The 27,740-nt window shown below is 39.4% G+C and overlaps 1 protein-coding gene across 8 annotated transcripts in view; it reads right to left on the bottom strand.

Annotated features, from left to right (window-relative positions):
- Positions 1-1,128: 1,128 nt before the first annotated feature.
- thsd7ab (thrombospondin, type I, domain containing 7Ab) overlaps positions 1,129-27,740 on the bottom strand; it is a 140,489-nt gene continuing 113,877 nt past the window's right edge. For 3 of the 8 annotated variants that reach the window (XM_067510482.1, XM_067510487.1, XM_067510488.1), the window contains 10 exons: positions 27,507-27,622; positions 26,811-26,928; positions 24,285-24,430; positions 22,303-22,477; positions 15,698-15,871; positions 13,746-13,844; positions 12,796-12,878; positions 9,722-9,935; positions 7,390-7,477; positions 1,129-2,576 (listed from right to left, as the gene is read on the bottom strand). In XM_067510482.1, the coding sequence (XP_067366583.1) occupies positions 2,486-2,576; positions 7,390-7,477; positions 9,722-9,935; positions 12,796-12,878; positions 13,746-13,844; positions 15,698-15,871; positions 22,303-22,477; positions 24,285-24,430; positions 26,811-26,928; positions 27,507-27,622 (1,304 nt within the window). In that variant the 3' untranslated portion in view covers positions 1,129-2,485. Of the gene's footprint in view, positions 2,577-6,989; positions 7,311-7,389; positions 7,478-9,721; positions 9,936-12,795; positions 12,879-13,745; positions 13,845-15,697; positions 15,872-22,302; positions 22,478-24,284; positions 24,431-26,810; positions 26,929-27,506; positions 27,623-27,740 lie in introns of those variants that run through there. The other 5 variants (XM_067510481.1, XM_067510483.1, XM_067510484.1 and 2 more) reach the window with 4 other exon arrangements.

Raw genomic sequence — 27,740 nt, 5'->3', positions numbered from 1 at the left:
TACAACCTCTTTGTGTTTAAATAACATTTCATGTTTTTCTGGCAAATCTTAAAACTATAGTCAGGTGCCCGTGAGAACACTGACACCGATTTTATTAGTTATATTCATAGCGGCAATTAAAAAAACTGCACCTGTTGTGGTTTAAGTGGAAGGATATATGTTTATCAGATGATAATTATCAGAAGTCATCCAGCTCAGCCAGACTAGTGTTAACACACAAGTAGTTGTAGTTGTTCCTGTATGAACATGAAGGGATTCACTCTGGTGTCCTTTTACACATTGAGTGACTTGTTTCATTAGTTTTCTGCCTTAAAGGACAAATCTTGACATTCTTCATATTGTCAACAAATCACATGAAAAGTCCAAAACCAAATATGAAGAGATCCTTCTGACAAACACCGTGTAGCTGAAAGCTTGTCGTTGCTCTGTGCCGTAGAGGAGTTGTTCATAATCTGCCGACCTGCTGATGTCTATGTGATGCTGATTAGTTTAGATCTTACCCACTGCTGAAAATGGTCCCCAGCAAATACACAAAATCGTTAGTTGTTTAACTTACTGTAGATCGACACATAGTTATGGGAAAAAATGCAAATGTCAGCATTGGTGTCAAGAATCCATACATCATGTGATAACTGAGCAATGGACTTTTTTTATGGGATTTGTTGACCGTAAGCAAACTATACAAGAAATGATCAGATTCTTTTCTGTCGTAAGCAGAGAAAAGTACAAAAACGACACAATAACTTTATTGTTGTGTGTTTACAACCATTTCCTTATTTATTTTCAGTAATTCTTGCCATACATGTAAACAACCTGTACAAAACGGCCGAGCCTTCATCTTTTTCTGGTTCTTTTTTTTCTGTCCTTTTTGTGTTCACACCATACAATTTGCATAACAACAATCAGCAATATCATACACCCACTTTGCAATATTCAAACTAAACATTTTCTGTGCAATACAAAATAAATGTACACATACTTAAATTTTTTTCTCTCGCCCCCCCAAAAAATTGCCGTTATTTACAAATCCCACAACAAAAAGTAAACATTCTCCACATCTGTTTGCTTTTACGTCGAACTCAGCAGAAGCATGTTCTCTTATTAATGGGTATAATTTCTTTTTACTGATTTTTTTTTTATTTTTATTTTTTTACTATATATCAACTCATGTAGTGTGACAATAGAGCACCTATGATACGGTTACTACATGAAAATTAAAATTAAAAAATAAAAAGCCGGAATCATTACTGAAATCTAAAGCAAAATTTAGTATATTAAAGCCTACTCCTAAAGTGTATGTTTGCCCCATTCAAGTATGTAAAAACTGTAGTACAGGACAGTTAGTAGTATTGTCAGTAAGGCAGAAATGACATTTATGACTAATCGTCTTTTAAATTTATTGGTCTCTTATTCTTTAGTCACAGCAAAAAAATAAATAAAAAAAAAAAATTTCCACAATGTAATACTGTAGGTAAAAAAAGTAAAGAATCTTAGCAGGTGATTCGTTCAAAGAAATCACCTGTTGACAGTTGAACTGTATCTGGGGAGAAATAAAGTAACACTAGACAAACTCTACAAACCACAAAAGGTACTTTACTACAACCAAAAAAAATTCAGTTGCGAGAAATAAAATCTATACATATGAGATTCACACCTGTGTTGTATGTGACACATCTAGACGTCTTTTCCTCTTGCCGCCGTTTTCTTTTGAATGTTCGGGTGTTGACCTCAGCTGTTCCTCTGCTCTGTGGTTTTGAATGTGGAAGAGGCAGTGTTTTATGGCAATAGAAGGTAGAAGTCACATGTGCATATCATGCTGCACTAATATAGTGCAATGTAGTGCCTGTAACGAAGCAAGGTGGAGGCAGGCAGTAGGTTCCAAGAACAACTGATGGCAGGCTACTCCTCCATCAGCATCATATGGATGAGTTTATCCCACAAACACAGGCCTGTGTGCCTCTGATTCAAGCAAAAGAATAAAAAAAAAGAGAAAAAAAATGGCTCTCTTTTGTTCAAGACTGTAAAAGAGATTTGAGTCAAAACCCAGTTGAGGATTGAGAAAAAAGGAATCCAAACCTTTTTATGGAGATTGTCCTCTCCCTCCTCCTCCTCCTCTTCCCGGTGACTTTTGGCAACGTATGAACAGTCAGAGCATCCTAAGCCTCCAGCTACTCAGCATTTTTAGGGACAAGCAGCAAAGCGCGAGGGAAGAGTTGGTCTTTACAGAATGTGGACGTGTAGGGGACAAAAAAAAAAGGCATATAATTGAATAAAATGGAAATCTTGAAGGCTCTTGCAAAAGAAAAAGGAAAAAAAAAACGGGAATGAATGCAGCTCTACTCGAATGGCCAAACCCTGCTCGTGTCTTTAGCTGCTGTGTGATGTGTCCATTCACGCTGCAGACGTCCATGTCCCTCACTGTAGCGGTGGGATGAAGTGGGTCTCTTTGACAGGTGAAATGCTTGGTTAAGTGTCTCCTAGAGGACTACATATCCGTGTCCCCATCGTAGGCGAGAGTCAGAGGTTTTAATCGGTTGTTCTGTTGCCTCTGTCTCTGAGGTCTCTTTGGCTTTTTGCTGTGTGGAAACATTAAAATGGAGTCAGACAAAGACAAAAACCATAAATAATCACACTGGTAATGAAGTCTAAATACTGTAGTTGGGAAACTCAAAATGCTCACGGCACCTTCCAAATCAACTAAAACAAGTTACGACATTAATATTTACTGTTACCAAACAAAGCTTTGGAGGATTTAACACAAATTTATTTAGCACATCAGATTTTTGTTCCTGTCCGCTGCAATTATCCTATTTAAAGCAGAGCTTCTAATTAGTCCGAATTAGTGATAATCACTACAAAAATGACAAAGATTTTTAAAGGAAAAGACATGATTCTAGTTTAAGATGCTATGAAAAGACCAAAACTAACGATGTTTAAGCCTGTCAGTACTTCAAGCCCAGCGGTTCCTTCTGATGATGAAACAAAACCATTAAACGTTTTCATTACTAAAGTTCAGCGATATCCTTCACCTCCAGGAAACTGCAGTTTGCCCAACTCTTTCATCGAGGGCTGCAGCGCTGCTAGTTTTGGAGCTATCCCTGCCCTCCCCCATGCTGATATTACCTGGATCAGGTGTGCTAAGTCGGTCAGCAATGGGTAGTGCTGGAACAGCTGGAAAACGAGCAGAGCTGAGGCTTCGACGTCGTGGAATAACTACCACTGCTTTAATGGCACAGACAAGATTTGTCAGAAGAAGCAATTCACTGTTGGTTTTGGTCTTTTCGTAGAGAGTCTTTTCTAAAGACGACGACAAAAACACAGATAATCACCAGACTTAAGCCAGAATTATGCATCTTCAAAGATGCACATAAGGGTCTACATGTGCAGAGAAGCGTGTTGCGGGTTACTGGAGGTCACTGTCGGCTCACAGAGGAGCAGCCATCAAATTCCTAAAACAGGTGCAGTCCTGCATGTCAGGAGGCTGCTTAGAAATGAAGAGGAAAATGGAGCAGCTAGAGAATAGAAAACTAAATTCCTCTTCAAAGTTTCTTCCCTCCATTTATGTTGGTAAATCTAAAGATTTCTACTGGTGCATCAAACCTACGCAGGCTCTTTGACTGGTCTAGGCCATTGTGGGCATTTACACTCGTCTGCATTTTTGATTTTCTACAAACACCGGTGACTGAAACCGAGCGGATAATGTTGAGCTGGAAGTAACAGATGTTGAACAGCAGTTACTTTTTACACAGAATCTACGTAAGACCCAAAACCTAATTCAGGCTCCTCTTCACCTCACACATTACTAAGGTAAAGTGGTTGCAGTGAAGGAGCAGACTACTGACTCCACCAAAACGTACTCAATAGCAGCCAAAGATAATCCGGGTCACGGGTTTGGGATCGGGCTAAGCTGTGGTTGAAGACAATAAGCCCCCGAAACATTCCAAGAAAACTGACAATTTCCAGCTGAGGTCAAGAGTCGACCATCTTGTCAGCAGTTTATGATGTTTGTCTGCAGGCAGGTGCCCTGCTCAGTAGCCGACTGTAATGATTTCTATACACTGTCCCTGGTGGACTCAGTGATGCCCGCATACATTAATTTAAGTGCAGCACAGAGAACAGGAATCTGGCTTCATCGGTAACCCGAGACCTATAAACCAGTATCAACTAGTCAAAGAATAATTTCTTTTACATGAACTACTGGTTGACAGTGTGGAATAAACACAGATTGTTTTCATGAATAAGAGCAGATATGTCCAGACCTAGAAGCGTTAGAGGTATTAGTCAGTTAATTTGCATGCAAACTCTGTGCACATGCCAGACATTTGTTACTTTCCCTTTAGGGAGGAAAGAAAATCTCCCTCAGAGGAAGACAGCATGATTTATAAGAATTATTTAGAAGCTCAGTTATTTTCTATCCTCTAGAAAATGGTTGTGAAAGACAGTAAACCCAATACTTATGTGTGCTGTCATTTGTATTATCATTTTTGTATTATTCCAATCCAGTACGTCTACATTTGGAGGACAGTCCAATTATCAAATCTAACCATGGAAACCTTTTTTCCCAGAACTTCCCAAAGCCTGAGAACAGAAAAATGTTATGTAATTATCTCTGGAGAGTTCAGATGCTTCAAAAAGAAAATTCTGTAAAGGACAATCACAAAAGCACTTGGGGGAATTTTCTCTGATGAAAAGATGAGAAAAAAGATACACACACAAAAAAAAAACTGTAAACCCTTAATTTTCTCAGAAAAATCATCCTGTTTCTCTGGCTCACAAACACTACTAAGAATACGACTAAAGCTCGAACCTTAATGTGACTTTAAATATGTCTTGTCTGTCCATCATTCTAGCATCTAAATTAATTATATTAAAAAAAACATTTTTTCCTTAATCACCTAATTAAAAATGATCAGAAGCTAATGTTACTTAAACTGAGATAAAAATAATTTTTGTAAAGTAATAGAAATGATCATGAGCTCCTAAAATGACAGGACATGGAGGGGACGTGTTGCTCTACTAGCTCATTTGGCCACAGGATGGCAGTGTGACATCAGGCTAATGAAGCTCACTCACTTCAGCATCTACACATTTAAATTTCATTTGTGGTACAGAAACGAATCCCTGCAGTAATATTCAGATGTCTCCTGTTTTCCATCCAAATTATGTTACAACTATGTCAAATGTCAATAATGCTAAGTTGTTTCTCTGCTGTACAAAGTTACAGTCATACTGACATATCCAGCAGGATGTAATAACACAATACAGAAGTACAAATAATAATGTAGACTGTGACATTACATACTATGTATTGTGCTTGTAGTAATTTGAAACAGTACATGAAGTATTACAGGGATACTATGCTATGTTTACCTACTCATTTACTGTTTGCACCTCCTTGTGAAGGACCCATTGCTGATAATGTGGCCACTCTACTCAATATTCATTGTTTTGATAATGAAATGTCAGAAACAAGTGAAAATGCTCTTCATACGCTTGACGATGACTTCAAATGTTGTTTTGTGCCCAAATGTGGTGAGTTAACTAACACAACAAACTGGAAACAGAAATGTTTGGCTGAAGAAGATTATTAGTTTGTTCTTCTATGGACTGATGAATTGACTACTTGCAGGCTTAATTTCTTACACGTTCATATGTGATTCTAAATGTGACAGACGTGATTTTCCACCTCTTACGCCACCAGACGCTCTCAATTAATATAATCTTTATGAAAAACTAAAAGGCTTTTTTTAGCCACAGAAATGGGGAATTCTTGCCAAAAGGAGCTTTAGCCAGTTATACTGTTTACAACACTTGTTGCTGAGCCAGAATACACAGCAATCACTGTCGCCCAAGCTGCAGTCGTGCTGCAATCTTCTCTCTCTTCATCACCGTGGAAGTGTTTTCTAACTAAATCCACAACACTACATTTTTGTTATCACACCCAAGACACGGAGCAGGTTTCTTCTTTCTGCTGAACAAAATGTACCAAATTTAAACTCTTCTTGCTTAAAGAATAAAAAAAACAAGCCTGTAATTTAGTTTTTTTAAAAACACTTAATTGTTTGCAAATTTATCCAATAAAATGTAACTAACTACGTTGACATACCACATTGTTTCAAGCTAGAAATGATGTAAAGAATTCTCTTTACGCAGAGGGGATTATCCATCCTCCCGTGACCCAGATCCATTGAGCAGCACTGGCAGCGTTGCAGAGATGTTCACTGCTAAATGTTTTTGAGCAGCGCTTGCACGTCTAACCAACTAGAGAATGTCACATATTTCTGCTTGTTTTAGCACGTTTGCAGGTTCTTGCGTATTGCAAATTGATTTTAACGACAAACTGAAGGGTTATGCAGAGCATTGTGCAGCATAGCAGCGCTGGACAATGCTCACTGGGTTGATTTAAGTCTAAAGCCACTTGCTAAAGTTGCATTTTGTAGCTTTAACTACAGTTTTGAGATGGTTGTACTTGTTATTTCTTTTTTTAAGCGACTTTTATTTATATTTCAAGGGAGATAATTTTGTAATTTTACTATTGTGGTATTTACTCCAAGCAAGACTGTGAATAAATGGCAAAGGGGCTTAAATGTCCTACTGTGTTGGGTTGGTTGATACTTCCATCATTGTGTATCAGTACTCTGTTAGTACTTACTGCGTCCGTAAGCAGTATTGTGACACACAGGTAAATTTAAAACAAAGTACCGAACACTGTTTCCTATAATGATGACTCTGCTATAAATGCTGCTCAGACTCCTGGTGATTTTATTTCCTGTAGTTTGAAGCATATATTAAAGGCTCCTGGTGTAAACACAATCAGATATGGGTCACTTTTCAAAGTAGGTATAAACTGGGTTAAGTAAAAGCTTGTAGGCAGAACAATCTCAGCTAAAGACTTTGTATCTAAACAGGACAAATAGAGACTGGTGAGTGGACTACGATACAATCTACAAGGGCTGAAAAGACAACATTCCTGGGTGGTTTGTCCTCACCTGCACCTGCAATCAGCTAGTCAGACAGGATATGTGACACTTTTCACAGAGAAAGGTGGGGGTGGGGAGGGGTAAACCCTTTGCATCCTTATTAGCTGCTGCTGTTGCTTTGAGCCAGCTCTTGGCAATTGGGACAGGTGTAACTCATCTCATGTGCATTCTGGCCCATCCAGACCGCCGTCCCGTTGGCGTCAGACTCTTGGGCCTTAAGAGAGTGATGCACCTTGGCACAGTATTTGCTGCTCTCGCAAGAGGATGGCATGAAGGAGGCAAAATCAAAAAGAGACGACTGATGTGAGGGAGAGGATGCGTCAACTCAAACTGGTGGGAAAATGAAGAGGGTTTGGTTTCATGAATGAGGATGATGGTAAAATAGGGGAGATTAAACTGGTCAACTCACCAAGCTAGGTATATCATAGACACTATGAAAATGAGGAGCACAAAGGCTCCGGCTGCTACACCATACACCCACATCTTCAGCTTCCCATCTGTGGAGGAGGAGGCGGCTCGTCAGTTTCTGTTTACATTTCAACATGGCACCAACAGCCACTTAAAGCTCCAACAGTTTATTCTGTTAAAGCTTAAAGGGAACTGCAACACATTGGTACAATAGCTACTTTAATTTTTATCTAACACTTTATAATAATACAGCCCACGGTTTACAGTGTCATTTCATGATATACATAAAGTGAAACATGGACATTTTAGCTAAAAGGAGAAATATTTCATCCGCAATGTACCGATTTTTTATTTCACAAAACTTAAACGTAGATTTAAAAACCTCAGTTTGAGTGTAGCTTGTGCTGAAATCTGTCAGTGTTTTGCTTCAGCCGATTTGGTCGGACAGAAACCAGATTAACAAGTGCAAAAGGCACCTGGGCTTAGTAATAAACCTGTCACAGGGAAAAGGCAAACATTTCTACAGAGATCAGCATGTGCACTGGAATCGGTCCTTGGTCCTCCTCATGCTGTAGTTGTAGTTTTCCCCTGTTCTGTAGACACAGCATGTAGAAGACACTCTGCTGTACGGACCATAAAGCTCCTTCAGGCAAATCTGTGATACTGGGCTCAATAAATCAACTTCAACTCAAGACTTTCTTCATATTTACAAGGATCAAACAGGTCCTTCTTCTGCACGAGTACTTTTCATAGGTGTGCTAAATATTGTGGTTACTAAGGAAAACACTAGAAAGCTACTTATAATAGGCTATTTTGACATTTGAGGAAATGTGCTTATTTTCTTTCTTGCCAAGAGATAAAAAAGAAAATTAGCATAGTTTAGCATGAAGTCTGAAAATGTAACTAATGGTTATTTTTGTTATCGATGATTAATTATTTTCTTCATTATTTGACAACATTAAAGGACAAGAACTTTTAACTTTTAGAAGAATTAGGCAGAGCAGACAGCACTGATTCGGATTCACAAGTTAGTGTGAAACCTTACCTTTTGCTAACTAGAGGAACAATTACCCTGTATGTTTGAATTTTATGCTTGAAAAATGAACAACTCAAATAGTAAATTACGAACATAGTCTTACGTCAATTTTCAACAGATCAACTAATCATGCAGGGCTTTCAACTGCCATAGTGCCAAAATATTTTTTTATCAGATTTGCTTCTGTGTATTTGTACCCAGCAATTACTAACATAACACAGCGTAGTAGGTTTATTTATTCATTTCTCCTTTCAATTAAAATCCCAAATTGTTAATCATATTTATGTTTCCCCACTGCACCAACATTCAAGTATTAGTAGGAGCCATACAACAATATTGCACTGTAATTCATGGACAGTATTAAAAACTGCTACCATCATTTTCTTTGTGAGAAGGCACAAACGAGCAATTATTGGGAATATTAACATTACTGTATGAAGTGTTTGCTCCTGACAGACTTTAACCAAATCTTCTCTGTTCTTTTGCAAGGTTTCTTTTACTGTCAGTCAAAACACTCTGTGCAAACAGTTCTCAAAGGTTAATATAGCAGCAGTAGTTGGGAGTAAGTGGGAAGATTCATTCATGCATCTGAGGAGACGTTTGCTAACATGTCTAATAAATAAGAGGCCAGTTTTGGTTAATGCCCAGTTTTAAGAACAAATGCATTAAAGCTAATTAATAATTACATCCTGCCTAACATAAACTGCAGTAACGTACATTCTGCTGTTGCCAAGTGAAAACCTCGCAGCTTCATGACTCAACTGCACGTCCAGGATTACGTGGTGCTCTGCAGAAAATTCTACAAATGCTGGGCTTTTAAAAACCTTTTCCTTTTAGATGAACTAAAAAAGAAATGGAGGACACTCTGGTTTCTGACATATGTTGTACACAAATAAATAAATACTGCAAATGGGAGCTTTGCCGAGTATGTGCTGTGTTTAGCTGACCACTGTCTGCTCTCGATAGGTTGATTGACTGACTGCCTTTTGGTTATCGTTACAGGCCGTTTGTGGCTTTGCTTCTGTAAAAGACGAAGACTGTTAAGGTGGTATTTCCCAAAATAAAAGCCAGCCAATGTTCATATGCGTCTGACTTCCTCCATGTTTGTGTCTACAGCTTCTGTAGAGTACATTAAGGCTGGGCTACCTACCCAAAGCATGACAGTTTAAGAGATTAAAAGCTTTGCACTTCACAGCAACAATTTTTCCAACTCCATGTGTGTCCTGTAGCTTTGTGAACATGAATGTAGTTGAAAACAATGTGTATTTTAACTAATCAGAGTGTGAGGTGGTCTGACCTGGTCCATAGGGCTGCAGGTACCAGGTGCGCCCGGCGCGCCCAGGCTGGATGGTGGTGGGCTGTGTGGGGTTAATGGCACGACTGGTCTTCACATCTCCCTTCTTGTCCCCTGCTGTGGGGATCTCCAAGACTGGGATGGGTGCACACTGGTCCAGCTGCCCAGTGGGTGACAGCACCTCTGTGAATCCCTCCTCACACATGCAAATACCAGTCTGCAGGGGGCAGCAGAGAATCACGTTTGGTTTAAGCAGCAGTACAGTATATCAAAGGGGTGTAGAGCAGCGTCAGGATGGAGCGAATTTAATCTAGAGGATGAAAGAGACCCTGCACCTTGGTACAGTAGGGGAACTTATCTGTCAGAGTTTGATTTAGTCACTGTCCTCAGTTGACATGTGCTGACACGTCTCTTATTCTTTCAATCTACATAAAAGCATCAGCTTCCAGAAAAAAACGAAACATTTCAAACCACGTTTTTGACCTGTTGGCCTCATTTTCATAAACTGTATTTTCTGCTAATACCTGTTTCCAATCTATGAAACAAGATGGCATTAAACTGTGCTGTATTTTTACCTTCTTTTTAAAGCCATGGTCAAACGGCTGACCGTAGACCTGCTGCTCCACATAGTGACACACTTTCTTCCTTGCACGTTACACGCCTCGCTCATAGGCATTTTAACGGTAATGGGGGGAAGGGAAGGTGCTGAGGTTGGACATCCAAAACTCACTCACAACAGATTATAGGGTCCACTGACCTAAAACACTCGCAGTCTCATTTCACAATCTTGTAATAGAGTTCAGGAAAGTATCCAGACCCCATCACCTTTTACACACTTTGTGTTGTACATTTAGTTTGAAATGGATAAAATTCACAGAGTTTGAAGTCCACTTGGTTTTGTCTCTACAGGTTTTAAACGTCTGGAATTTGGCAATTCATCAAAAACTGAGAAAACTTTGAGTTTCTTGTACATAGTTATGAAGGACACAAACCAGACATAAAAAGGTCCAAGAATTCATATTGCACGTTCATGATCGTGATTTGGTTTTTGTGCCAAGAAACTCACTCACCTCTGCACTAAATTGTGGGGATGGATGGATTGAACAAGGGGTATAAAACTACAATTTCTTAAGCTCTGAGTGTTCCCACGAGCACAGCAACCTCTATTTGTAAAATAGAAAGCATTTTTAACCACCAGGAGCCTTCCCAGAGCTCGTTGCCTGGCCAAGCTGAGTAACTGGCCAACAAGGTCTTTGGAGGTGACAAAGAACCAAAGTCCTCAGCAGAAATTTCAGCAAATGTTCAATCGGGACTTTAAAGGCAGGTTAGCTAATGGACTTTTGAGAAAAGAAAAGAGAGGACACGACAACAAACAGCATTTCAATTCTGACTCCTGATTTGTTATCTGATGACATAACAATTTTAGTCCCAACACTATTTCTGGTAAACATCTGGCACAGCTCATCACATATGTGAAGTACACAAGCAGATGAATAAAGATTGGTTAGAAATGGGCGAAATACTGTATGAATGCAGCTAAATCCTCAAAGACAACCTTCTCCAGAGTGCGTGAGACCTGAGACTGAGACAACAATTTAATACAACCATGACCTGACATGTCCACAAAAACTGGAGTGAATTCAGTCTCTGACTGCCCTCAAGTTTCTCAGCCAAATCCCAAACTTCAAAACAATAGCACATCTGTGTCGCAACCCAATGACCGTTCAGGCACTTCCAGAAGAGTCCACGAGGAAGAATTCGATAAACTAAATCTTGGTAAGAGAACCTTGTAGAGACTTATCCCAGAGGACTTAAAGCTACTTGCTGCCAAATGAGTGAATTCTGGATGAAGAAATGTTAGAGAGTTCAGTTTCTTCTTGAAACATGTTTTTGCTGGTCATTATGTGTCATTGGGCTTAGACTGAAAAACAAAATGGAAATTTTATCAATGTAAAATAAATCTGCAACACAACAAAACGGTAAAAAGTCTACAGCTTAAATTCCAAAGAAGTTGGGAGGATGTGTAAATGCTGATTCATGTGTCAGTTTCAACATCTGATATATTGTTTATGTTCTGTTGTTATTAAAATATTGGCTGAGGAGATTTGCAAATCCTGGGATTCTGTTTTTATTTACATTACCATCAAATACTTCCAAATGGTAAAATGTCTCAGTTTCAACATCTGATACGTTTATGTTTTAATGTATATGGGTATATATAATATATATGGGTTGATGAGATTTGCAAATCATTGCATTCGGTTTTTATTTAAGTTTTACACATCGTCCCAACTTCTTTTGGAATTGGGTTGTCAATAATTTTGGAAGCCACTTAACTTGAAGTTGGGATTTCAACATTATAATGTTTTAAGTTTTTGTTCAAGCAGATTTAAAGAAGATAGCTGATGTTTATGGTGAAACATTTCCTGGTATAATACAACATAAACATAAACACCACTACAGATTTTTGCCTCAAAATTATCATTAGGTTTATACAACTATTTGAACATTTGAACTGAGCATTACAACCCTTGTGACTATAGCACTTATCATGGGATTGCTGTATAAAACCACAATAGTTTGAAACTGACCGATTATCATGCAGATCCAGATGCTGAACCAGTGACCTCGGTGGTCCTAAGCGTACTTCTCATCAGATCATTCTGACCTGCTTATTCCGAGTCTGCTTGCTCGAAACAGCCAGTACAGCTGACCAGCACCTTATATTGCCTGGACAAAATTTGTTTAAATACTATACAAGCTATTAAAATGGATAAACTTTTGAATTTACCAGCTGATGCATCTTATGGACAAGAACCTCTTTTCTTTTTAGGTTTTACATCTTTATGCTGCCATAATTGAATTTCCTGCTGCATTTAAATTCAATTCTGACAGCAGTGTGTCACAGCGAGTACTGAGGCTGCCATTCATCTACAGAACCTGTGCTTTCAGGTTTATGTCTTTTTATTGGTTTTTATTGTGTGTTTTTGTCCCAGAATCAAATTTTTCTCTCTAAGCCTGCTCTTCTTATTTCATTTGAGGTTAAATTGGTGATATGAGAACAAAGAGCGCCCTACCTCACTGCAGAAAGACTTTGACATGAGACAGGGAGGGTCACAGGAGCTGTTGTCTGTTGGAGGGTTCATTGGAGGACAACCTTCTGCAGATTAAAAGACCACTGAATCAAACAGAGTACATCAAGATCTTACAGGAATTCAAGAAATGAAACATTGTCTGTGTCCTGGTGGATCCTCAGCTCTGTTGCTAAAAACTAGTATTATCTCCAAAAAGTAAAACAACATTTTCATATTTCATTACAAACTCTGTACATTCATATAGTTCATACAGCTGATCTAGTGAGATTTTTTATTTATTTTTTTTAACTATTTTTGGTGTGTTACCACATGCTCATTTTATGCAGAAGAACAGCTGCACAGGCAGCCATCACCCACCACCTTTGCTTTTTATAGAATGAGGTCCCTTGTTTTTCAGGCCTGGGTGTTAGTTCTGACATGTTTGGTGTAAATTTTAGACTTGGAGCTACTGCACCCTCCCACTTTTTCATTTTAAAGGTAAATGAAGATATAAAATGTTTTATCACCCCTTTAAAAATACTAAAACAAGTCTAAAGTGAATATTCTGACTGCCAGAAAATTAATCTGTAATTTTGATAATCAATTAAGCATACAACTGTTTTTTTTCCCCTGTGGGTCCAGCTTCCAGTTTTTTAGTCTTCTTTGATAAACAGTACAGTGGTTCTTTTGTGTTGTTGCTCTGACAAAATATCAGTTTGGATTTGTCAGTTTTAGCAGTTAGAAGTTGTGATGATGTGATCAAATCCATGATGTAAAATAATCACCAGAATAAACAATAAAAAAAATGAGTAGTTTTTGCTCTAATATCTTTTAAGTGGCCAAAATTAGGTTTGGAACTGCTGGTGTAGGTCATGAAGGTTCAATTTGTAATTCGTTGATAAGAGGCCAACGCTCAAGACTGTGTACGGTCTGTTCTGTCCACTGTTCCTTACTGGTAACGTTCAGTCCATCTGAGCGCTGGCACCAGATGAGTGGTCGCGTGGAGTTGGGACGAACGCTGCTGAACCATTTGTACTCATAACACTCACCCCCTGAGAACAAAGTAAAAAAAACAAAAAAAACAATCAACAGCTATAAAGACGGTGGGAGTCTTCAGCAGAGACCATTAATCATATGGGTGACGGCTTAATAAAGCAGCTGCTAAATTATGACTGTATAATAGGCTGCTGTCATATAATATCACTGTCCTCACAGAAGGGTCCAGTCAGTGTTTTAATCTTCAGTAAGAGCTTTTGCTTAATGACTTTCTATCAATGCTATTATGACTTTATCAATATCTCCATCAGTGCAGCAAATGACCATATTTCCCTATAGAGTCCTGTGTAACTAATCATCTGTCCAGCCCATCCAGCTACCGTAAATGAACAATTTAACCTTGAACAAAAGAAAGATCTATTCTCCGCAGGCCTGGGTACAGTATCTCTGTTGCAGTCGATGGCCCAGCTCTATCTGTAGTTTTCACAAGACTATTTGCCTGCAGCTCAGACGATGTTCATAAATTTTCCCATTTCATCTCTTTTTTTTTTTTTTTTTAAACCAATTTTTTGGGGAAACAGTGCCTTCAGCCTCAGCCTCACTTTGTATTTGCTGCTAATAAATGTTACCACAACACACTGAACCAAGATGGTGGACATGGTAAATAGACACTGCTGACTATTATTATTATGTTTGCATTCTTGTTGTGAGCACATCCTCATAGTGCTAAAAGATGTTACTGTTAACATTGATGCTCCAATATTTGCGGTGAAATCCTCCTCGTGCTTTTCTGCTTTTTTTTTTTTTTGGTCCTTGCACATGATGTTTGTTTACATCACATTTGTTACTGAGCAACTGAGAGAAGAAGATCAAACTTAACTCTTGCTCAGACTCGTCCAACGTGCAAAGTCCTTGAGTACTTGCTTTTATGGGCTGCACTGAAGCAAAATCATTCTTTTGTTTTGGTTTTGTTTTAAAATTTCATTGTGTACGTAACAGACAGAACACGTGGTAAGATTTTATATACAGTAAAGTGTGTAATTAGGACAGAGCTTTGTTTTTTTGCTGTGTCCCCAGCTGCACTCTTATTCACTACCATCCCCCCTCCCTCAACTCTTCACCTCCTAGTTTTTCTTACTCCTGACTGGGCCACTCTTCCCCACAGCGCCTTGAGTGATGCTGTGAAACCAGGTCAGGACTGTGCAAACTGCTGTGGGGGTGTGTACAGTAGCTAGGGAGGGAGGAGGGGAAGAGTGGGAGACAGGGGAGGAGGGGATGGGAGGGGCTGTATGCTTCACACAATGAGTCTATTTTGATATGTTGAGCTGTTGTGGCGGTCGCAGCCCAAGCTGCATCTAATGGGTGATTAGAGCCTGGGGAGCCACAGAGAGCACAACAGTAAATGACGGTTGGGGGTTTCCTTCACTTGGAGGTCTGACTTGAGAAATCCCATGTGGGTGAGTGCAAATTAAGCCTGTGTACCGAGGGAAAACAGAAAGTGATGGTGTCATGTTTGGGACTTGGAACCAAAGGGGTCAATGTTGTCACCTCACAGCAAGAAAAATCTTCATCCAATTCCTGTCAAAAATCCAAACATTCCATCAAAGAAATGTTTTTTCTGAGCACTAATTCTTTTGCTCCGCTTTTCTCAGACAGTACAAACGTGCACCTTTCTGATGGATGGGAGACTAAATAGCCTACGGGTACAACCCTCAATATATGTGACTTTCTCGTTCGCTTTCTGACGCACTGTCAAGCGTTTTACCATCTTCCAGCCTCAGTGATCATGCATATTAGAACCACCTGGGGAAGGATCTAAACTAATTTACAAAAGTTTGGGGCACCCAGCTAATTTGCATTCAATTAAAGTTCAAATTTCAGCTTTGTGAAGCTTGCAGCAGTCACTCACCAGTACAGGGCTGTGACTCCCACGCCTGGTCTGGACAGAGTTGCAGATTTTCTGGCTCCTGGGCTAACACGGCTCTTGAGCGAACCTGAACTGAGCCAAAGTCCACACCAGCCCCTTTGACACAGATGCTGACACACGAGCTCCATTCTGACCACTCCATCAAGTAGCATTCACCTGCAGGCATAAAGAGATATGAAAAATCACTAGAGCTCCATTCATACTAGATATGCTGTATTTCTCGGTGGGAGGATGGATGGTTTTAATATTATATTTGATCTCATCTCATGCATAATTAGCCTCCCGATCCCAGTAATATTTATAGCTACAATTACCAACTGTTATTCTGCCAACTTCCTGTTTTTTTTAACATTGTGAGACCATCAAATATATGTCAAATTACTTTGCAGTGTAGCAATGTTTACACAACACTTATTGAATTACTAATAAATGAGAAGGTAAAGATCTAATGATTCTCAACAAGTTGTCTTGTTTTGTGGGAGCACTCCACTGTCTTTGGAGATTAAATGGTAATTAAAATAACATTTAGAACAAACATTCTGAAAAATATCTTTTTAAAGAAACAAATTTTATATTATCAAAGGAAAAAAGTAGCTAAACTTAACGAAACCAGTTAAATGAAAGCAATAACCCCTAATTACTGTGACACGTGAAAATGAACATCAGCATCACTGTTTGGTGTTCGACATGTGAAACCACTTAGTCAGCTTTGTTACTAGGTCCACGGTCGGTTACTGGGACAAAAACCAACATCAGATGTTTAGTTAGGTTTAAGAAGTTACACGAAATCCTTACAAATGAATGTACTATGTGCCACCAACGACACACTGGCATCTCTGCTGTTACCTGTTCAGTCCGGAATTTCTGAAATAACTGACCAATATCCTGTAAAAGTTGCTAGTTCTGTCCCTTGGCCATATCACAGATCTTATAATTTCCTCTACGTCAGTGTGCAGACATAGATGGTCATCCAAAACGGCCCTTATGGCCTTTTCAGAGTTTAACACTAAAAGGTGACTAGACGTTTGCAATCAGGGCTGAGTAGCTCAAGCTGACCGGAACGATTTGTCCCACGTTACACATCTAGATTTATTTCATGTTTACTATTCATTTATTTGCGTAACATATCTGCTTGGGGTTTCATTAGTGTGGGTGTACCTAGTGGAAATTAGATCTGCAACTATAGCAGTACTAATGCAGTACTATCTGTCTTTATCTATTGATGAGTACAGTTTAATTCAGGCAGAGGAGATGCTACAGAATATATATATTTACACATTTAATATGCTGGCTAAAATGCTTTGAATAGTTTGAGGAGGAGGAAAGTCTTTGCGATGATGAACCAAAAATTGTGATGATCCTGCAGTTGTCAACTGTGATGGTTTTGATCACAGTTGACAACCACAGATCATCAAACAGCAGAGGAAATGGAATATGGGGGTCAAGGGTGGCAGTACGTGTGTGTGTGTGTGTGTGTGTGTGTGTGGATCCAGAATTCCCAAGCTGACCCCAGTCTTGCACAAACAACCCTTGAATTTCCTCCACCATCCCTGCACAGAAGCAGTTTGTGCTTTTAATAGCCATTTCATACTTTGGTGCCCCTGCAGTTTGGCAAAAGAGGTGGGACTGACTTGTTATTTAGGGCAGCGTTTCTCAGTGTTTTCTATCTCAGGGACCAGCAGACATCTGATGAGTTTTTTCCCCCTTCTCCCAAATGAGAAATCTGCCAGTTTAAACACAGGCCGTGAACTTTAAAATATAAAATGCATTCAGATTGGGGCATGTTGTGGGTTGAAGAAAGGCTTACGTTTTTCCTCCTCTATATTTTTTGGTGATACTGAATGAATGATGAACGATCAACAATAACCCGAAATAGCACTTTGGAAACGATCTCCACATTTGTCTTTTGGCAGAAATGAGGAACAATAATTCCCCCTTTAGGGACTGACACTGAAAATAAGAGAGATAGTGTGTGAAAATACACTCGTTATCAAGCTGAATCATACAGTACATTTTGGGTACAGACTCCTAACCTTTCTTATTGGAATGCTGCTTTGCCCTATTTAACAAAAAGAAATATTTGTGTTCATTTCTTCATATGCAGCAAAATGTTGGTGTTTCTTTGATACTAATATGTCTGAGCTGCAGCCCTGATGGACAGAGTCCAGCAGCTCACCTGTCTGTCTGCTCTGCTCTAGACTGTAAAGCTACATCAAATCCTGCAGCTGACAAGCCTCTGTCACAAAACCTGACAACTCATCACACCCAACTTTTGAAGTCATAATCCCATAGAATTTTCCTTGTTTGGGCTGGTGGTTGACACTGGCAGCAGCAGACTCTGTGCTGTGTTTGTGCTGCAATGTTGAGAAATCAAAATGGGGTCAGTTGGCTACGTTGGCCAACTAGTGCCTTTATATTTTGTCTTGATACTTTATATCCACTATGTTTACTGCTGCTAAATACCACATTTATTTACTTATTTTTAAGGAAATCCTGTTGTTGCTGCTGGAAAGCATCCATCTCTGACCTGTGAGGCCCAACTCTGACTTTTAAAACATCACTACCCTGAAGCAGTGTTCTCCAACTAGTTGCAAGGCTAATTTACAAGCGACTGGAGAATAGGAGGAGTCTGTTTACTTTATGTTCAGAGAAAAGAAGTTATATTGGGCTCTAAACTACCAGGTTGTGCGAGTACTCTTTAAACAGGAGGCAATAAACCACATAAGGACTTAATGGTAATTAAATAAAACATTGTGTAGTGACAGTGTATAAGCCTTAAACAGATTGTGCTTTGCATGGTCATGCATCATGTAAATCACACCAGATGTCCAGCTCAGCATTAAGACTGTGCTGAGACCTGATCACTCACCAAATAAAATAAGGTCTTCCTGTGCCGCTCGACCGTGGGCTTACATTGCCAGGTTTGAGGGTTTCTTCCCTACTGGGGCTACCCATGCTGAAAGTGTGAGCACACATGGCACACGAACAAGCTGTGGGTAAAAGCAAACACCAAATGGCACAAGGTGCCAGTTTTTTTTTCTACACTTCATCTGGGTCTGCTTAACACTTATGCATGAATAGTTTGAACAGGAGCCAGTAAAAAAAGGCTGCGAAAATTATGTCCAAAACACAGAAATAGGTAAAACCTGAAAGTACACTAAATGCATTATTTGCTGAAACTCTCCTGAACCAGTGATCAGTCATCTTTTAACCCGTATAAAAAAATAGTATCAAAATTAACTTGTGTTTAGCTCCTCTAACATAAGCTGCAATCAGCAGCAAGTCTAGTGGAGCACTTTATAACCTTCAACAGTAACCATAGAATTCTCTAGGACTCCCACATGGATCGTGAACTGGTGAGGAGGCTGATGTTTTGCCTGGGACCGGCCAGCTTCACCCTCTGTCTTTTAGCAGAATATTAAGTATGCAGCCGTCAACACTCCAACATTTTTCCATTTTAATACAAGTCACCCAGAAACATTAAAGTCAGCCAGCTGACAGCTTTCAACCAACTCACGGAGATTAACCTCATTATTTTACAAAGACGTCAAATTGAGCCTAACCTCTTACTTCTATTTTACTTACTTAAAATTCGTTCTAGGTTTCGGTGTCATTGACGTTTTAACAGAATTACTATTCTTACAGATCTGCTACTTCAACAGTACTGTTATCCGTGTGTTTTATTATTTCAAGTGAACTGTATATAAAATAACATTGTTGACCAGTGAACTGTAACAGCTGTAGTAGAGGGAAGAGTGGATTGGGTGATTGTAGCTCCAACTAGTTTTAAAATCAATCTGAGCATCTGAGCTCAGATCAGAGGACTGCACAGTGTGACAGACCAATGTCTGTGCGGTACGGCGTGTGGGCTCCAGGCTGCTAACATAACATTCCTGAGCAACAAGTAATCAGTCAAACTGTGCATTTTCCCCACCTGTTTGTTGTGATCGCTAAATGTTCAAGTTTTCGCCTTTACAAGCTAAAGACTTGTTGTTGCTAAAGTGTTTTCAACACTCTAGTGAAGAGTAATCGCAATTTTGAATCTTTACTTCTGTCTGCCATTGTTACTTAAAGCCTGGTTTCTCTTTCCGTGTGTGAGCTGCATGGTGCTGCAGTGTACGAGAGAGAGCGAAGGAGAAGCTGCCCCCGCTTTTTGCACACAGCTTCAGACTGATCTCGTCATGACGGGAAATGGCGACAATGCATCATAGACCAATTTCTTGATCCGAAATGCAGTTGGCCAGATAAAACTTCAGGATAACTCTTAAGTGGCAACAATAAACAGGAAATCAATTTTCTTAATTCCTCCAGTACCGAGAGCAGAACAGATACCATTGAAGCTTATTGATCCTACAGTATGGTCCTTAGTAATTTAGCCCTGGGGCTCATTAAATACCAGATTTCCTGCCTGCTTTTATACTTTTATTTACTGTTTTAATAAGCTATATTTCAATATAGAATGTAAGTAACGTTGAACTGTGTTTATGTATGAAATCTGCAAAATTACCTGTTGTACAGTGATTATACAAAGCATGCAAGTTGCATCTCCTCCTTCTTTTATGAGCCAGTCTTATTATAAACACTGATAATATTAATACTTTAGTCTGTTCTCATCTTAATCAGAATCTCTATTCTCTGTTGTGAGGTGAGTAAAAGCATAAAATTCCAACTTTGTCACAGCTTAGCAGAGGTGTTATTCAGTGTGACTGTATCTCAGCTCAACATCTTCACCCTTCATTAGATTAATCATATGTGCCTGTATGTCATCTTAGTCTACGCAGTTCACTGGAAGAGCAGGTGGTCCAAATAGCCTGTGCTTTCCACTTACATCAGAAAATAGTTGACGGCAGTGCCTCTGACTTGTTCTTGCACTTCAACAAACAACTAACCGTGTTTGTTGGTGGGAGGGCTATGAGGAATTGTGTTTTGCCTGCTGCACTGGTAAAAACTCCAGTGAGAATCTTCATATGAGCCCTCTCACTATGGAGGTGAAAAGATGTTACTGTTGTCTTACACGTCAGAACTGATGACAGACATCAAGTAAAGAGGGAGAAAATGTAGAAAACTGGAACTGAACTGACCTAAATATGAGAAACTCATCTGCAAGTACAATACAGTGGAACATCTATCTTGATTTAGACTACTTGCTTCACTGGGAGAGGAGAGCAGAGGGCTCCGAGTTGCTACAGGCAGTAAAATGGAAACCAACAGTAACTTAACTCCCATGAAAAGGCACAGTTACACAAAGTATCTGTTATAATGGAGTCCATTTATTTTGCCTCTAGGTAACGCCTACGATACATTTGACTTTGGAAGTCATTAAAAGTGACCACTGACTAGAGTAAAGTCTATAGTGGAACAGGCTTTTTTTTTCAGTGGGTGCTGTGTGATGTAAATCAACTGCTAAAAAAATGATGACCTTACTCATCAACACACTCACGTATAAATGTAAGAACAGGGATGTAAGGATAGTAGTGCCCCAGCCAGCCCACTTAAACCTGCTCAGAAAATACAGGGTCCTTGGTGGGCTCTCTTTATTTAGACTGCAGATGACCTCAACAACTATTCCTAAAACACAGAGGGATGCAAGAGGGCGGAAGTCCACGGTCTTTTCCTTTGGTTTCTTCACATGGATGTGGAGGTTGTTAGTTCTGCAGCAACTCGTCCTCCCTAAGTTTTCCAGACGAAGAAGAATAGCATGCTGCTAAGTCCAGTATGTTGCTATTCAGCCACTTTTCAGTCAAAAGTGCACAACAGTTCTTCATCTCCTGGTCCCTTGTCAGTTGTGGCCCTTAGCATAGCTAAGCCACCTCATTTGCCCCTGTTCTGCTTCTGTGTGCACTGCTTCCTCCTGCTTACCATATCCTTCCCACCTTCAGATTTTAGATTTAGTAAAAATCTGATTCTGCAGACTTCAGCTGTACTGTAACTTACAAGTGTTTTCACACACCTTCTGTCACACACACTCACACTCATGTTTTAAAAAAAAAAAAAAAAAAAAAAAAAATCGCAAAGACGGGGGCTGAACCAGGAGGTTGAGAAGCTGTTGTACGCCGCACAACATGCACTGTTTTCTGCTTCTCCATACAAAGGTAAATTATCTTAGTACTTCTTTTACCACTAGTGACACATTCTCCAGTAATGATTGCAATGTTTTGTGTTGGGTGTCAAGATTAATAGATAATTATAGTAAAACTCATATAAGAGTCAAAGATTTGGCCACAAAAACAACAGACTTGCAGGCTAATGTTGCTTCTAACTGGCTCACTCCTCCTGGTTGAAGCCACGAAGAGTATGATTTACAGGGGCACACATCTGAATAGTGCTACTCATAATTTCAGGCTGAGAAGGACAACAGTATTTGTACTTGATTGTAGATCGTTTATCTCGATGCAAACTATTTAAAATGGAGTGACCCACACTACTCTACATGTATGCCAAACCACTGAAGACACTAGCTAGGTTATAACCTAATCTAACCCTTGGATCACAAGAAACTCAATATTATATTTAGAATCAATTTACAGGATTATAATATAACTCTAAACAAAGTGTATTTTTAATCATAATTTGAACATCATTTATACCTGGGCATGGAAGCGTGCAGGCCTCTTTCAATCGGATCTGCTTGTCTCCATCGACAGCCAGCTCCAGTCCACTGCACAGCTCCTCATCTACCAGGCTGCTCTCGCCATCGCTGGAGCCATCTGACACGAAGCAGGAAAGGTTTCTGTAGCGTGTGCCGTGTCCACACACTACACTCTGATAGAACAGGAACACCACAGAAGTAGAAGAAGGAGAATGATGACGAAGATGACGACTTACACAGCGATAGGGGGGGGGGGGGGTTGGGGGGGGGTTGGGGGGGGCCATGACCCTACAGTTACTTGGTGATAACTCTGCCTATGTTTAAATTTTGTGTCTGGCCACTTCAACGGAAAACTAAAATTAACTAAAAGTCACATAAAAAAATGCAGCTAATAAAATAAGTGCAGTGGATGATTTAAAAAAAAAAGTTTGAAAAGTGTATAATAATGTTCTTAATGAGTGCTTAACAGCTTAAAGTACTAATAAGTGCCATAGCGCTCCCTATCCCATCATGTTTAAGGTGATCAAAGGTCAGAGTTAATGTCCCTTTCAGATGTAAGACAATACTCAGTCATAAAGGGCAGATGAAGAGACTCAATTTAGAAGAATGTTTTTGACCTTCTCAAATCAAATAGAGTTGTGGATCCTTCCACAATGGAATGGTTTGCAATTTTCTGGTTTTCTGCGTAGAAATGTGATCTGATCACCAAAGTCACAATTAACAAAAGCCTATTTTGAAGCTGATTACACACCGACTGTCATTATCTTTCATTTCTTCTTTTAACAAGCCCATTAAACACACAAAATGATGGTGATGGCATTAGTTCATACAGATTATGGAGATATATCTAAGTGTGGATGCTAGTTAGTAAGGCAGCTTGGATGTTTTAGGAAGGGGAGTAAGAAAGTTTGTCATCCAAGTCAGAGATCTGATCTGATCAGGGCTCACAGAGTTGTCAACAGGGAAGAGAAGTGATATTTTACTGATTTAAAAAACATAGCCCTCCAAAGGGAATGGATCCTTCCACATTTCTCTTAGAGCTCTAGTTTGTTACCATGGGTATGAATCTGTCTCTGCAGCCTGTGTGTGCTGCAATACCTGAAGTCTTTGATATTACTCTGTAACCTTTATCAGCTTTATCGAAAATCAAAAACTCTAGATTGTGGGTCTTCTGAGAAATAGCTTTTTTGCAAGGCATGGCCCTCATCAGCTCATGCTGCTTGTGAATAGTAGATTGACACTGTTGGGTGTCTAACGCTGGACTGCAGTTGACATTAAGGGACATAAGAAGGCTTGTGATGCCATGACGTTTTCCACCATCCCTTTGTATGTTCAATAAAGACATGAAATGAGTTTAGAAATATTGTCCAATTTTTGTGGACAGGGCAAACGGTGATATTTTCTTTTTCTCGTGACTTTAGTTAGAAAATGTTGGCTATCTATCTCGCTTACACACTTGAAAAGACTGCTGGGCACTTGATAGAGTTAATTAAGCGGAACAAATTGTGTAAATTAATTTTAATAGAAACGTCTCCCCGTCTCCTCATAAAACTACACCTACACTTGCAACATTTTGTTCTGTCATAAAGCAATGTAGTGCAAATCTTTAATAATCTGACCTGGTGGCACACAATGCAAAATGAAGGATGGAGGCTGCCAAATTGCTTGGCTAAGGTATTGGTTTACAGTAATGTATCAGCATTAAAGATGCATTAGATTGATTTTCAGTGTCCATCTCTCAGAATAATAGTATGAGCATAGCTCTGAAGAGATTGTTCATCAATACTGAAGACTTAATTTTTATTTTATTTTTTTTTTACATCTTGCAAAAAGAGATTTTGGCTCAGTTCTTATGTCTATTGATATCAGCTAAACCAGGACCTGTCAAAGTTGCTTTTCCTGTAGCTGACAGAGGCCAATACACTTATTAATATTTAATGTCCCCGGATTAGAGTATAATGTAACAATTTATTGACCTACCTCTACTCGACACTCGGACCAGGGACTGTACTGCCAGCGGTAGCAGGGTCGAACAGGACAGGGCTTCCACTGCTCCATCTGAGAAGGGCAGGGCCGGCCATCACCCTGAGATGCTTGGACCACTGACCGCCGCCTCCACATCTTACCTGTACAAAAAAAGAAAGAAGCAGCATCATTTTAAGTATTAATCATGCTCCTCTGTCCTTCATGTATTCTTGTACAACTTTACTTGTGAAGGTTCAGATTATTGTCCGACATCATGGAAGCTAGAAACTAACGAGTTGTGACATCTGTGACAGTCTGTCCAATTATTAAAACTTGAGTCTACATTAGCAGATAGCACAATATAAATGTTCACTGTTTTTAATTTTCCGCAGCCCTGGAGGTTTGGATTTCTTTCTAAAAAAGTATAAAGTGGCGTCTTCACAATAAACAAATGTAAACACATTTGGCACATGCAGTGACCATTGTGGTTTACCACACAGCAGTCATCCATTCTATAAACAACTCATTTTAAACGCACGGGTTTTTTTTTGAACGCTCGAAAATTATCTTACTGTGCACAAGAGCACTTCGTTTAACAGACCAGGGTTTTCTAAAGCGGCCTGAAATACAGCACTTTCTCTGTGCCATCTTGATTGGTTATTGCCCACTTGAGTAAAATGGCTTTTATCCCTGTACCATCAGCAAACTCACTGTAAAAAAAAAAATCCAATAAATCACGGCAGATAACATCTCAGAGACTATTTGATATGAAGTGCAAAACTGATGCAATGAATTAGCTAAAAAAAACTCAATGCATGCCCCGCACACATTTCAAACTACGACCTCGCTGTCAACCTGTTTTAAACCGCCCACTCTCAAATCTCAGAACCCTTCATTTGCTGCATATCCACTTTAATTTTCACACTGCCTAGCCAGCAATCTGTTCACCCCAGCATGCACCTTTACCAACCCACGACACCTTTCAACACATAAAACACAAACCAGCCCTCCCTCATACTTGCACCAAAAAAAAAAAAAAAAAAAAAAAAAAAAAAAAAAAAAAAAACACTAAAAAAAACACTAAATAAAAGTACAACCTCATATCCGATTTAAACAAAAACATCCGGCTCATGTACACACATGCACACGCAGAATTCCATCAAATTAGGTTTCTTCTTGCTCCAGTGGCCTTTATCAAACTTTTATCTTATTTCTTGTGATTTAACTGCTGCTTCAGAGCCCACAGCCCTGAGGTGCAGGAAGATGTAAATAGACAGAATCAATTGTATGAACCACTGGAATACCAACCAGGAAACGGGCGAACGAATTTTCGCCGGCCATTTGGCAGGACTGTAATATAATCCCTCTCTCTTAAATAAACATTTCCTCTCTTGTGCTTCTATGCATTTTTGTAGCCCAGAGTGGGAGCAGGAAGTGTCTGAGATGGGACTTTTTCAAATTTATTCAAGCACAATTTGCTGAGAATGCATGTTTTTCCCTTCAGCCACACCATGATGAGGAGGTATACGCATGCACAGGAAACTGGTGATGCAACAAGTTTTAATAATTATTTTATTTTTTTTTTGGACCAATCCAAATTCTTAGATAAATGCTGGCACTGTATACATTCCAATATTTTTAAAGCATTTATCTTCATTAAATGCTATTAAAAAATGCATCAAACTGAAATAAAAGCCGACTCCTACCTAATGCGACACACTTTATTTTTATGGAGATAATTGATACAAATACTGACATTAGGATGCTCAGTTATGGCACAAATCATATTATTCTGGTCAATATAACTGTAAGATAATTACACATTGACTTTGGGAACATTGTGTATTTATTGAATAAAAAAACAAACAAAAACAAAAAAAAACAAGTTTTACCAGCTGCTTTTAGTCAACTTTAAAAATACGTGTAATTCAATTGGAAAAAAAAGGCAAATAGATAAGTAAAAAAAACAAACAAACAAACAAACAGCCAATTAACTAATTCCCATTAAAAACCTGAATGAAATGAGCTTTAATTTATTTTAAACAGGTGCAGATTGGACATTTTGGCATAAATGTATAGTGTCTGCATTTTAGTTGCTATGTTTTTTCTAACTAATCCAATGTAAAGAGGAGCAGAAAAGGCAAGTGATTATATGTTGGAGTTAGGACTATGCAGAAATAAATGGTTACGTTATCTCTGCATACTTAGGTTACAAATTTACAATACGAGAGCATCAGCTCAACGTGACACAAAAATCGCCAGCCATAAATTTGCTGATGATTAGTGTAAGAGCTTTGTAAATCCATGTATTTTGCCAACATCAGTGTTTCAGGTTAAGCACACAAATTATTTTTCACATTCCCACTCAAATATCTGCAGTATAGAGCCACAGTTGTGCTAGACAAACAAATTTGAGTTTAATAAAGAAAGAATTGGACTTTGATGAGCTTTATTTTAGCGGACACTGACCCATTAAAATATGCCCGTATCATTCTCGATATCTGTCCTCAGGATAAAAATCCCTTGTATTATGAATTTTACCTTCTAGTCCGCAGGTCTGTGAACACTCGGACCAGGCCGACCACTCCGACAGCTGACAGTTGACGGGACACTCTACTACACAGGAGATGTTCATCTGCCACTTCTTCTCCAAATTCAACTGCAGCACAGTAGCACAGAAATTGAAGGAGGTAATTCACGACAAATCATCAGGTTGTTCACAACAGGCAAACAGCAAACGCAATCTGTTACAGCCAGACGGGAGCTTGACCCCTCAGCACTGCAATTCCCAGAAGCCTTTGTTGTGACAGGGGACAGACTGTGCTGAGCAGCGTCAGGGCAGCTGAGTTGGAATTTCGGTGTGGATATGAAAGCAGTTCTGACACGTGTTTTTTGTGAATGAGCCAGATGATGAAATGGGCCAGGGGTTAAATAGCTGTGGGGATGGCTCTGCCACAGCCCAGCGGCTACAATTACAGGGAGCAGAGGCGCATTATGAATGAACAAAACGTTCAGCCTGAAGCAACGACAACACTCTGCATGGAAATAGGTCTGAATATTTCATGTTACTGCAGGCCTAATAGTACTGGACGAGTGCGATAATATATTGTAATGAGTGATGTGATTAAGTCATTAAGAAAGATCCGTGTGTCAAAGAAAGTAAAAGCTAAACTACCCAAGAAACAAAAGGAACAGTACAAAATTTAAGGACATTTGAGGAATTTTCAGAGCTCTCACCTCCTCACAGAATTTTAAGTCAACTGATTTGCCGTCGCTGCGAACACAGTCGAGCATCCGGGTCTTGATGCCGCTCCCACACACAGCATTCGGGCTCAGCTGGCATGTGCTCCAGTCTAATGAGAAACACACAGTCATATTTACATTTACGGTTTACAGCTCAGAGTGCATGATGTAAAATGCTACAGAGACACACAGGTGCCAGGCTACAACACCAATGACATACAATACCCT

This window comes from Channa argus, chromosome 7, assembly GCF_033026475.1.
Source record: "Channa argus isolate prfri chromosome 7, Channa argus male v1.0, whole genome shotgun sequence".
Classification (NCBI taxonomy): Eukaryota; Metazoa; Chordata; class Actinopteri; order Anabantiformes; family Channidae; genus Channa; species Channa argus.
Note: the sequence above shows the minus strand (reverse complement) of the source record. Positions and strands in the feature narration are given on the sequence as shown.